General features: G+C 38.1%; 2 protein-coding genes across 5 annotated transcripts in view; one reads left to right on the forward strand and one right to left on the reverse strand.

Annotated features, from left to right (window-relative positions):
* The window catches only part of TMEM164 (transmembrane protein 164), a 386,200-nt gene that overhangs the window by 129,955 nt on the left and 242,529 nt on the right, over positions 1-13,716 (reverse strand). The gene's annotated exons all lie outside the window — the stretch shown is intronic.
* The window catches only part of AMMECR1 (AMMECR nuclear protein 1), a 115,296-nt gene that overhangs the window by 55,975 nt on the left and 45,605 nt on the right, over positions 1-13,716 (forward strand). For 3 of the 4 annotated variants that reach the window (XR_011446226.1, XM_070290924.1, XM_070290925.1), the window contains exon 2: positions 1,387-1,497. The exons of the other annotated variant lie outside the window; for it this stretch is intronic. Coding sequence is in view for 2 of the 3 variants with exons in the window: in XM_070290924.1 (XP_070147025.1) it covers positions 1,387-1,497 (111 nt within the window). In the remaining variant the exon portion in view is untranslated. The remainder of the gene's footprint in view (positions 1-1,386; positions 1,498-13,716) is intronic. 4 annotated transcript variants of the gene reach the window in all.

The raw sequence follows: 13,716 nt of genomic DNA on the forward strand, positions 1-13,716 counted from the left end.
TCTTAAAACAACAATCCAAACAACTAAATTATTTTCTTGTTGCCATTCTAATTGACATTTTGATATTTGATGCTTGAAAGATTTTATTTATTGGCAGTAATTTTATCTAAAAATTGAAATAAACTTTTCTGGTTTCAGAGTATTACTTTGTTAATATTTGCTATTGACATTCACCTCTCCAAACCCTACTCATTCTTCTAGGCCAAGCTGAAGATGATCACACTTGATGAAATTTTCTTCTATCCCAGTAGCTTAATCTGTGGCATTTTGGACAGGGCTTCTAGCACTTAGTTCCTTTTGCCTTGTGTTAGTTAGCTGTGAACAAGCCTTCCTCCTATACTGGCTCTCAGAGAGCAAAGACTATGTCTTAGGCAACTACAATAGCACCATCTCCAATAGCACGTATCTCCAATAGCGCCTTTCCCAGTGCTTTGCACCCCCCACCCCCGTACATTCAGTAAGTATTTATTGAATCTGTTGCTTTTTACCCGGATTTTCTAGACTAGACTTAGGAATCAATCAGTGACTTGAGTTTAAAATGAGGAATTAGGCAGGAGAAGGCAATGGCACCCCACTCCAGTACTCTTGCCTGGAAAATCCCATGGACGGAGGAGCCTGGTGGGCTGCAGTCCATGGGGTCGCTAAGAGTCGAACACGACTGAGCGACTTCACTTTCACTTTTCACTTTCATGCACTGGAGAAGGAAATGGCAACCCACTCTGGTGTTCTTGCCTGGAGAATCCCAGGGATGGAGGAGCCTGGTGGGCTGCTGTCTATGGGGTCGCACAGAGTCGGACACAACTGAAGTGACTTAGCAGGCAGTAATGGCTCTGTAGTCAAGACTGGCTAGGTTTGAGTTCCTACTTCATGATGTATTAACTGTGGTACTGCTTCATCTGTAAAATTGGAAATGTTAGTAATAGTATCAGGCCTCTAGAGTTGTTGATGAGGATTAACATAATCTGTTAAAGCCGCTTATTGGACTTTCTAACATATAGAGCTTCCGAGGTGGCTCAGATGGTAAAGAATCCACCTGCAGTGCAGGAGATGTGGGTTCAATACCTGGGTCAGGAATATTCCCTGAAGAAGGAAATGGCAACCCACTCTAGTATTCTTGCCTGGGAAATCGCATGGGCCAAGGAGCCTGGTGGGCTACAGTCCATGGAGTCTCAAAAGAGCCAGACACTTAGTGACTAAACCACCAACAACATAAAGAATACATTTAATACAGTGTAGCTATAATTGTTTCTAAATGCAGCTAAGCCCCTGAGGGCCTGTCATCTAGTCTTTGTATTTCCGGCACCTAACCTTGGTATAGTAAAGATTCAACAAATATTTCTTTGAATTGAATTGATTGATTTACCCTATTTTTATCTTCCATTACAGCCCACTGTTTGTAACATGGAAGATTGGTCGAGACAAAAGATTGCGTGGATGCATAGGTACTTTTTCTGCCATGAATTTGCATTCAGGACTCAGGGAGTACACACTTACCAGGTGAAGACCAATTTTTGTTACCTCTACTTCTACATTAAAAAAAAAAAAAAACCTTATGAAACTTAAACTTGATTCTTAACTCCTTTTCCTTTCCTGAATTGTCAACATTCTTGACTCCTTTCATGTCAGACTTTTTTCTCCTCGACCATTTGCCATATCTCTGATAAAATGTTATTGATATATATTATAATGTAGAATACTGTGATTACATGTATTCTGCCATAAATGTCTTTAAGTGTTTTTTTTTTCCTTTCAATGATCAGCTTATTTTGTATAACTTGAAAATCAATGACCAAATATCCATGGATTACTTACATGTGTTATTTCCATAATAACAGTCATTGTGTCTTCTTTGTTAGGCTTTTAAAAAATTGTTGATGTCTATGCCGCCTCACCCATTCTGTTACACTTTTATATACTTCTGGAATTGAAGGGAGAACCTAAGAAGAAAGTGATGCAACAGCCTGACAGCATAATCATTCACATTCTTACTTTACCCAGAGTTAACTGTAGCTTACTTATTTTGTTTCATCCAACACGAGGACAAAGTAATGAATGCCTCATTACAGTTGTTAAAACTTTGTTCTTAATTTCTGAACTCACAAAAAAGCTATCTAGCATGCCATCAGATTTTTTTGGTTCAAGTTTAGATTTCTAGCAAATTGTGTTCTAAAATTATTTCAAAAGAAAAAATTCCTTAAATAATAAGCTATTAGTAAAGGAATTTCCTGTTTTTGTTCATATTTCAGGGTGATTATCTGATGCAGTTTCTATAGTTGTAAAATGCACGATGTCTGTCCAACAGGAAATTGGTCCCTGTTGACTCTTGGAACTTGGGGCAAGCTTCTCAATCTCCAGTAGATAAAGCAGTGTTTAGAGTACTTTATATACTTTATAGGAATGTTAGGGAGATGTCAGGGGAATGAAGTAGCAATAATAATCAGTCACTGTGTTGCTTCAGGATTAATGTTGTAGAAGCTTCATTATTTTACTATAGAATTGCATCAATGCAGCTCATATCACCAGTTATTAAAATGCTGGTAACTGAGTTAAGTATTCTTATATTTGAAGATGTAGCTCATAGCTACAGGGTTGTCTTAGCTTACACCAAAGCCCAGAAAGGAAGGAAAAGGCTTGGAGAGTCACATTGATACTTAGATTTTCACAGGTATTAGAAGTGGGGTGTTTGGATTTGATTAAATAATATATAAATAGCAGGCAGAAAAGGGGTTAAAACACACATTCTGGAAATAACTACAAGATAGTACAAGTATAAATCTAGGCATGTTAGATTTTCTTCCCTGACATGAAATATCATGGACTCATTTTGGGACTTTAGCAAATTCTGCCAGTGACTATCTTTGGGACAGGTGCATAAAATTACCTTTTAAATAGCTAATGAAAGACAATTTATTATACATTTCCTAAAATAAGTTGTTATAAGGAATAATGGTTCCTTGGTATTGCTTGAAAAAAGAATTATATGGTCAAATAAACTTTGGGAATACTAGTTAAACAACTTTAAACAGCTTTGCTCACTGCAGGATTTCTCAGAACCCTTTTATCCTCCCACCCTCTTATGTTATGCCATTAGTGCTCCAAGGAACACATTTTCAGAAACAGAAGTATGTTATAAAATTTCCATTTTTCTTTAAAGTTGGGGTGTCCAAGTAGATAGTATACAAAACCTTTGTACTTTAAAATGAAACCGTGGCAGAAATCCCAGTATCAAATATTGTATACTTTAGAAATCCTTAGTAACAGTAACTGTAGTAGCAGTTTGTTTTTACTTAAAAAAAATGAAATTCTCTTGTGTACATTGGTAAAACTTGTGGATCTGCCTCCTAGGGCAATTACCAGAGGAATTACAGTATATTTTTTCTGACGATAATATGATTCTGAATGAATCATTCAAATAGTTGAACTTAGAAATTTGCCTACACTTGTATTTGTACATATACAAATGCAGTCTACTCTTCCTGTTTACTTTTCAACTTTTTCCCCATGTTTCTGTACAACTTGCTGAAATCATGTACTACACATTAGAGAGAGATGTGTGTTTGTGTATGTATATACACACATACGTACCTGGTGTTCTCATTTTTGTTGGACTTAATTTCTTTTCTTGCTTAATATGATAATAAGAATGAAGTTATTTGGAAGAGAGGAACAAAGAAAACAAGTCTCAAAATACACAGTTGTTCTATTTTCTGGATTCATATTGGAGTCAAAACTGTGTTGTCATTTTTAAAAGTGGCATAGGACACCTATCATTTCTACATGCTGTTGTTATTAGTGGTATTCATAGCTCCTGTTTTTTAAGAACTTACTACATGTCAGTGGAGAAGGCAATGGCACTCCACTCCAGTACTCTTGCCTGGAAAATCCCATGGACAGAGGAGCCTGGTAGGCTGCGGTCCATGGGGTCGCGAAGAGTCAGACATGACTGAGCGACTTCCCTTTTACTTTTCACTTTCATGCATTGGAGAAGGAAATGGCAACCCACTACAGTGTTCTTGCCTGGAGAATCCCAGGGACAGGGGAGCCTGGTGGGCTGCCGTCTATGGGGTCACACCGAGTCGGACACAACTGAAGTGACTTAGCAGCAACTACATGTCAGATACTGCAGAGGAGCTTTATATGCATGGTGCTGACAACAACTCTTAGGTATTAATATCCACGTTTTAAAAACAAGGAAACTGAGATTTAGAGAATTTAAATAATGTACCCAATCACACATCTAGTAAGTGGTAGAAACAGGATTCAAACCTAGGCTATCTGACTGCAAAGTGCAAGCTGTTAACTACTACATTTAAGATAAGATAAAATAAAATTTTCTGAGAATGTATGTTTTGCAGCTTCCTGGTGAAAATAATGAACTTGAAAGCAGGTTCCTGTAAATTGTGGGTCAATAATTCTTCAAAAATTCTAGTTAGCAGTTAAGATGAAGTTTAGAACATTATTTTAATAGACTAGTCAGAAGAAAATTGACTTGGATTAATATTGTATAAAAGAATAATGCTTTTTACAAAAATATACTATCATATGAAATGAAATAATGTTCTTTGCCTGAATGTAAATTGTGGGTTAGACTCCAAGAAGAATACAATTCTTTTGAACATAACAGTTGGTGATTCTTGGAGTCTGGTCTTTCAGTCTTAAAACCTATCTATAAATCATAAAACTTATAAATGGAATCAAATAAACTTAGTAGGTTAGGAATAAGAGAGAAGGAGAGAATAAAACCAGAAATAGTGAAATTAACGACTCGTCAGGTATAGGTGTCCTTAAAAAAAAAAAAAAAGGATGTCTGGTAACTCACTGTTTTCATCTGTGACTAGATATTATTCAGCTTTCTTCATGTTACTCAGCTATACTCTTTTTTATTGTAAAATATACATAGCATAAAATTTACTACTTTAATTTTAAGTGTATAGTTCTATGGCCTTAGATACATTCACACTGATGATGCAACCATCCACCATTCATCTCCAGAACTTTTTTAATCTTCTCTAACTGAAACTCTGTACCCACTAAAGTCTAACTCCCCATTTCCCGCTTCCCAAGCCCTTGACAACCATCATTCTAATACTTTCTGTCTCTATGACTCTCACTCTTCTAGGTACCTCACATAAGTGGAAGCATACCATATTTGTCTTTTATGACTGGCTTATTTCATTTGGCATAATGTTTTCATGATTCACGCATGTGTTAGAATTTACTTCCTTTTTAAGGCTAAATAACATTCCATTATATGTATCTTGTACATTTTGTCCATTCATCCATGCATGAAAACTTGGATGGCTTCTACTTTTTGACTGTTGCACATCATGCTACCATGAACATGGGCATGCAAAAATCTGTATGAGTGCCCTTTCTTCTTGTAAAAAGCTAACCATTATATAGAAGATAGTGAACTAGTTTGTTTGTGGTCTCTTAATCTCTAAAACCTAAGTGTAGGGGAGGAAAGTAGGAGGGGGGTTCAGGATGGGGAACACGTGTACACCTGTGGCAGATTCATGTTGATGTATGGCAAAACCAATACAATATTGTAAAGTAATTAACCTCCAATTAAAATTAATTTATATTAAAAAAGTGCAATTCTGAAAGCAAACAAAATAAAATTTAAAAGAAAAAAAATAAAACCTAAGTGTAAGAGAAATGACCAGGTACTTTGTAAATGAATGCCTAATCTGCATTAAGTTTTTATACTGTTTTAAAATTAAAATACTTGACATAGCCCAGTTTTACATTCTCCCGAAATCAGATTGATTATATTCTTTGCAGCCAAAGATGGAGAAGCTCTATACAGTCAACAACAAAAAAAAGACCAGGAGCTAACTGTGGCTCAGATCATGAACTCCTTATTGCCAAATTCAGACTTAAATTGAAGAAAGCAGGGAAAACAACTAGACCATTCAGGTATGACCTAAATCAAATCTCTTATGATTATACAGTAGAAGTGAGAAATAGATTTAAGGGCCTAGATCTGATAGACAGAGTGCCTGATGAATTATGGACTGAGGTTCGTGACATTGTACAGGAGACAGGGATCAAGACCATCCCCATGGAAAAGAAATGCAAAAAAGCAAAATGGCTGTCTGGGGAGGCCCTACAAATAGTAGTGAAAAGAAGAAAGATGAAAAGCAAAGAAGAAAAGGAAAGATAAGCGTCTGAATGCAGAATTCCAGAGAATAGCAAGAAGAGATAAGAAAGCCTTCCTCAGCAATCAATGCAAAGAAATAGAGGAAAACAACAGAATGGGAAAGACTAGAGATCTCTTCAAGAAAATTAGAGATACCAAGGGTACATTTCATGCAAAGATGGGCTCGATAAAGGACAGAATGGTATGGAACTAACAGAAGCAGAAGATATTAAGAAGAGGTGGCAAGAACACACAGAAGAACTGTACAAAAAAGATCTTCAAGACCCAAATAATCACAATGGTGTGATCACTCACCTAGAGCCAGACATCTTGGAATGTGAAGTCAAGAGGGCCTTAGAAAGCATCACTACGAACAAAGCTAGTGGAGATGATGGAATTCCAGTGGAGCTATTTCAAATCCTGAAAGAGATGCTGTGAAAGTGCTGCACTCAATATGCCAGCAAATTTGGAAAACTCAGCAGTGGCCACAGGACTGGAAAAGGTCAGTTTTCATTCCAATCCCAAAGAAAGGCAATGCCAAAGAATGCTCCAACTACCGCACAATTGCACTCATCTCACATGCTAGTAAAGTAATGCTCACAATTCTCCAAGTCAGGCTTCAGCAATATATGAACTGTGAATTTCCTGATGTTCAAGCTGGTTTTAGAAAAGGCAGAGGAACCAGAGATCAAATTGCCAACATCCGCTGGATCATGGAAAAAACAAGAGAGTTCCAGAAAAACATCTATTTCTGCCTTATTGACTATGCCAAAGCCTTTGACTGTGTGGATCACAATAAACTGTGGAAAATTCTGAAAGAGATGGGAATACCAGACCACCTGACCTTCCTCTTGAGAAATCTGTATGCAGGTCAGGAAGCAACAGTTAGAACTGGACATGGACCAACAGACTGGTTCCAAATAGGAAAAGGAGTATGTCAAGGCTGTATCTTGTCACCCTGCTTATTTAACTTATATTCAGAGTACATCATGAGAAACGCTGGGCTGGAAGGAGCACAAGCTGGAATCAAGATTGCTGGGAGAAATATCAATAACCTCAGATATGCAGATGACACCACCCTTATGGCAGAAAGTGAAGAGGAACTAAAAAGCCTCTTGATAAAAGTGAAAGAGGAGAGTGAAAAAGTTGGTTTAAAGCTCAACATTCAGAAAATGAAGATCATGGCATCCAGTCCCATCACTTCATGGGAAATAGATGGGGAAATAGTGGAAATAGTGTCAGACTTTATTTTGGGGGGCTCCAAAATCACTGCAGATGGTGATTGCAGCCATGAAATTAAAAGACGCTTACTCCTTGGAAGGAAAGTTATGACCAACCTAGATAGCATATTGAAAAGCAGAGACATTACTTTGCCAACAAAGGTCTATCTAGTCAAGGCTATGGTTTTTCCAGTGGTCATGTATGGATGTGAGAGTTGGACTGTGAAGAAAGTTGAGCACCAAAGAATTGATGCTTTTGAAGTGTGGTGTTGGAGAAGACTCTTGAGAGTCCCTTGGACTGCAAGGAGATCCAACCAGTCCATTCTGAAGGAGGTCAGCCCTGGGATTTCTTTGGAAGGAATGATACCTTTTACAAATGGTAGCATGGCTTGAGTCCTAAAATTTATCCCTCATTTGTCAGTTTCAGTATATAAAGTACCAAGTGAGAAATTGTCAGATTTTATAAGCATTTAATTTGAGGTGTAGTTTGGAACCTAGCTTGCTAAATGTCCTTTACTCAGTATGTCAGAATCTGGAATCTTCACTTTAGCCACTAGTTTAATGCACGCCTTCATTATTCCATCGTTGTGCTAATGTGGAGAGATGTGGCCAAAGACTGGGCAAGAGAATGTGGCAGGAGAAACCGAACAGAGAGAACCATTCCCAATATGGGTGATGACTCCTGAGTTGTAGAGACGTGTCTGAGTTCATGTAGCACCTAGTGCCACAGAAATTAAGTGTATTGAATATATCAGATTGTAATTCCTTATCACATCTTCCAGATCTTCAGAATCTCCAGCTGGAATCTCTGCTGCTTTGAGACACAGGCACAATGCCTTTGGGTCAAAAATCAGTAAGAAGGTGAAGGTGTGAGAGAAGCTGAAAATTGGTGAAGGTGTGGAAGAAACTGAAAATGGTGTTTTGCTCTATCAGAGCTCTTGGCCTTTGTGTTTCATAAGGAGAGGGCAAACTAGGAGAAATGGAACCTATTCTTACATCTATCTCTAAACTCTACCCCTTTGCTCTTAAAAAGCTGCTTTTTCTTTCTTTAACTATGTTTAAACAGTTCATCCTATAAATCTAGTCTAAATTTTGCCTTAGGAGTTTATAGTATAGTAGGAGAGATAAGTTATATAAATAATTATAGTCTAGGTACAAAGTGATTTTTGCCAAAGCGTCAGAGGAAGTTATACTGGATAAACAGACATTCTACATCTGTAATAAAAGCAGAAATGTATTTAAAGCAATTTATGAGATTATTTAGTCCATTCCCAGTTCAGTCTGAGTAAAAGCAAAACACTATACCACTTTTTGGTTTCTTTTTTCCTATGTGGACAAAAGTCCAGATTCTAGGGATGTATGTAAATTGTTATTATCAAAGTGACCATATACAAGGTATTGGGTATTCTGAGAGATTTTACTAATAAATATTTTAAAGGGAAAGGGAATGAACTTGCTATAGAAAAAAATAAAACCTGGTATCTACCTCCTTTCCTAAGACTCACTGCTTGAAATAGTCTTCATTTTTTTTGGGGGGGGGGGAATAAAAGACTGAAGTGGTAAAGATAAATTAGAACACAAATATTGTATGAAATTTGTATCACATTAGATGTGGTCAAAAATCGTACCATAGGCATTTAACAATACATTTACTTTTGTCTGAACATTCTAAAAACTAAATATTGGGTCTACTTATAAATGTCTGAAGTATTTGAGTCATTAGGGCATGAATGAACAAGAGAATGGATTTGTATCTTAGTATTCTGGAAGAAGAAGATGCTAACACCAATGTATCCTCAAGGTGATTATTCATGTCTAGAATATCATGCAAATAATATACACTTACCTCTCTAAGGGACAATGTTACTAGTTATTTGAGAGCTCTAAAATAATTGAATGTTTAAGTTTGGGGGCAGCAATTTCGTATTAAATTTTCAGCTATTATTTTATGAGCATGAGCAAATACTTGTTAAAAGACTTCCTTAATAGGCAAAAGAAACAGCCCTCTTCAGTGATCTTTGCCCTTCCCCCAAACTTTCAACTACCTCAGATGTGAATATCCGGAGTAGTAGCCTTTGGTAAACATTTTCCTTTTCATTATTGGTAACAATTTGGTGTTCCTTAACACCTAAACACTTAATTGTTAGCCCTTTATCTTACATTATAAATATATTTGTCTTAGAAACAATTTCCAGATTTTTTTTTTACATTCTCTCTCACTCTTTAAATAAAAAGCAAGCATGATATCTACATTTTCTCAGCTGCTTCTTATTAATGAAATTTATTAAAACACCCATAGTATATAACAAATAAAATAGACATCGACAAATGATAACAAAAAAATTCTACTGGAATAAGAATTTCATAGGTGCTAAGGATTTTTAAAGGTGAAAACTAGTATTTAATAACTTCTATTGAGAATGTACATCTAATCATTGTTAATATCAAATGTACCTTTTTAGTATGTTTAAAATTTAAAAGTGAAGAAAATTCATTAGATTCATAAAGTATAGATTTACAGTTGGTCTCATGTTCAGAAAAATTTTTAATTAGTTTCACAATTTTACTTCAGCCCACGAAGCTACTTTGTAAATAAATATATGAAAACTACAGTGTTCTTGCCTGGAGAATCCCAGGGACGGGGGAGCCTGGTGGGCTGCTGTCTGTGGGGTCGCACAGAGTCGGACACGACTGAAGTGACTTAGCAGCAGCATAGGCTTCATCATTCAAATCAGGTTTAGCAGGTTTTCTCCTGTTTTTAAGCCTCATTTTTAAAATTTATACATTGAAGTACTAACTCTTGTGTCCTTTCTAGTGGTGAAAGAGAAGATTAGAAAAAGCCATAAAATAAATCCTTCAGAAGCTTTAATTAAAGGCAAATTGAGTTGCCCAGAACTCAACTTCCTGTTCCTATACCTGACTACTTCTAGGACTACTTTATATGTTCCACAAAGCTGATTTAAAAGGCTGCCATTTCACTAAGTATGGGAGGAAAGAGAAACGCCCTTAAATTCTTCAGGCTGCTTTAAATCTAAATCATTCTTCCAAATGGCCTTCCACTGCTCCTTGGCTAAGGGGGGTGGATTGATTTGCTTACCTAAGTAGGGAGAAGGCTGCTAAGCCTTGGAAATGAGTGGAGCTGCATTGCAATATTATAAAGAGCAATAAATAACCCATACACTGTGGCTAGACTGACATTGCTAATGAGGTCACAGGTTCAATCCCCATTTGGGCCACTTGGCTTTGTTTTGCTCTGATTGACAGACTGCACCCTAGACCCTGGGCAGTGGATTCCAGGGGGCTTCAGACAAGAACATGTGGGTGATTCAGTACCACACCCCAAACCTCAGCATTGTCTCAGCATATGAAACATGCCACACTTGGAGTACCCCAAACTGAACTATCTCAGAAATAGGTGTGTGCGCTTATTCGCTTAGTTGTGTCTAAATCTTTGTGACCCCATTGATTGTAGGCTGCCAGGCTCCTCTGCCCGTGGAAATTCTCCAGGCAAGTATACTGGAGTGAGTAGCCATACCCTCTTCCCAACCCAGAGGTCGAACGCAGGGTCTCCCACGTTGCAGGCTGATTCTTTACAGTCTGAGCCACCAGGGTAGCCCAATAATACTGGAGTGGGTAGCCTATCCCTTCTCCATGGGAACTTCCCAACCCAGGAGTCAAACTGGGGTCTCCTGCATTGCAGGCAGATTCTTTACCAGCTGAGAAGACCAGAAATAGTTAATACGAAGTCCAATAATACTTGCTTTGACTCTCAAAGAAAAAAAAAGAATATTCAAAATGTTAGTTTCTTTTCAAAAGCCCTTTGAAGGGAACCAGTGTGACATTGGAAAAAAGAGGTTTTAGGAGTAGTGGTGGGACTGAGAACACAGTTTGGGTTTCAACGGTCCTGAAAATGCTGCGGACAAAATGGGAGATCTCTGGTTTGATCCCTGGTTTCAGAGAAGTTTGGAGAAATTGTGTCTTAGTTTCTCTTTCCTGTAGTGGCTGGGAGTGGGAGCCATCTCAGATAATAGTGGATTTCAGCTGAAGCAACTCTTAAGCACTTCAGTGGTGAATGGATGACTGTTAAATTCACAAAGTTATAAAGACATGTTCTAAATGCAATTGCTCCTTTTTAAAAGACAGTTTTTGAAAAGACTGCCTTTTAAAGTTGTCATCTCTGGTGTATTAAGATGTTCCCATGCCTCATGCATCAGCTCACTAAGGTGTGCGTCTGCTGTCTAAGCATCTGTGCCCTCCCATGCTGTTGCATCGTCCTCGTCATAGCTTTTGTTATTGCTTAGAACAGCAGGCCTACCCCGTCAGACAGAATGGACTCAGACTTACCCGCTGGTGTGACTAAACTCTCCTCATTTACTGTTAGTGGCTCAGATGGTAAAAAATCTGCCTGGAATACAGGAGATGATCCCAGGTTCAATCTCTAGGTTGGGAAGATCCCCTGGAGAAGGGAATGGCTACCCACTGCAGTATTCTTGCTTGGAGGATCCCATGGACAGAGGAGCCTGGTGGGCTACAGTCCACGGGGTCGCAAAGAATTGGACATGACTGAGTGACTAAGATACACTATACCTGTGACACGAATACCCTTTCTGCCTACCCATCTTGTGTGGAGTAAAATCAGTCATTCCAAAGCCTGTATTTCACTCAGAATTAAGCTCACGTTCTAAAGTGTCACCATTCTTTGTCTGCCCCTGCCTCTCCCCCCAGTTCCTATTCCCATCCTTCTTCAAAAGCACAGCATCCAAGGCCTTAACCTCACACTCCAGCCATGCACACTCCCACTTCCCAAATGTAGTCTTCTGTGTCTCTGTGGCTTTTGAACATTTTTTTTTTCTCTGCCAATCACACCTCTCTCCATTTCTAGCTAGTCAACTCCTACTCATCCTTCAAGACTCAACTTGCTCATTACTTCCTCTGTGAGATTTCCTAGACACTCCCCAGTAAAGCTGGTCCATCTCTGTATCCATATAGCACTTTGTCCAGGCCTCTATTAGAACACTGAGCACATTGACTTGCAATGATTAGCTTTACATGTTTGTCTCTCCGTTTTGAAATCACTCTCAGTAGTAGTTTACCAAGCCGCATCAAAGCAGATCAACAGAAACCAGGCTCATGACTTTGGAGCAACTTCCCTTGATCCTAAGAACCATTTTTACTCTCTTCCCTTTCTGTCTGCTTCTGTTAGCTTAGGTTTGTCACCTTCTCTTGCTGCCAGTGTACTTGAGCTGGCAGGAGTTGCCAACGCTGATTGGTAGTGAGGGGGGTAGTTTAAGGCCACTTGGAGCTAGACTGAGCCAGAAGACAGGGGTCTGTACCCACACTTTAGAAAGAAGGTTAACATCAAGTCAGTCTCTTGTTGTAAGTGCTATAAGTGACTAAATTGATGCTCACTATGGAACCATAGAGCGGGAAGCATCCTTAGAAGTCATCAACCCCCATCAGGTACTTTTATCTCTCTTAAAGTCTCCCAAGAAACGGGCATCTAGCTGCTATATGAACCTCGCCATTGACTTGGAACTCACTCCAAGTAGTCATTTCATTCTCAAACACCTCTAAACCCACCACCACAGCTCCAGTTACCACATAGCTTGGGTTGAAGTGCCAGAAGTCAAAGATTGCCTGTATTTAGCACTTTATCCTTTATAGAAAGCCACATTAACCAGCAGTGGTTAAACTTGCCCTCTGAGTAATGGCTGAATCTTTAGAAGTTTAGGAGTGGTTAAGATACACAGCTTTACAACTGACTCCCATCAACCCACTCATAACAATTTTCATTGGCTCCTTATTGAAACCTTTGAAGCTGCTACCACTGCATCTTCTCTCACTGCCTATGTTAGACTTCTGAAATTGGCTGGGCTAGACAGTCCACAGATTCCAAGATAGAACTGGCACTAGAATTTTTAGTACCCGCAACAATTTATCACAGAAAATTCTGTGAGAGTTAGAACACGAGTCTTCTGACATCACCAGAGACTGTCACTACAATTTTCACAATAGAAGGTATCCATAACATAAATAATAAATTTATTTATTTTAGTTTTATGTTAAGAAGCATACAGTCTCAAGGCACCCTGTTATAATCATTTTGTAATGTAATGTCTCACTCTCAAGTTATCTGCCTTAGGTCAAGTTTTTGGCATGTTTCCATAAAATGAAAAATGCCCTTGGAGTGATTCAACCAAAACTACAGGTGTAACAGGATACCAGTATTGAGAAGCCTGAAGTAAATGCATATATATATAAAGTTTATATATGAAGTTTATATATATATAAAGTTTACTCTTAGATTTCCCTTTATGTTCAAACATGCCTCTAACATACTACTAGTTATATTTC

This window comes from Ovis canadensis, chromosome X, assembly GCF_042477335.2.
Source record: "Ovis canadensis isolate MfBH-ARS-UI-01 breed Bighorn chromosome X, ARS-UI_OviCan_v2, whole genome shotgun sequence".
NCBI classification, from domain to species: Eukaryota; Metazoa; Chordata; class Mammalia; order Artiodactyla; family Bovidae; genus Ovis; species Ovis canadensis.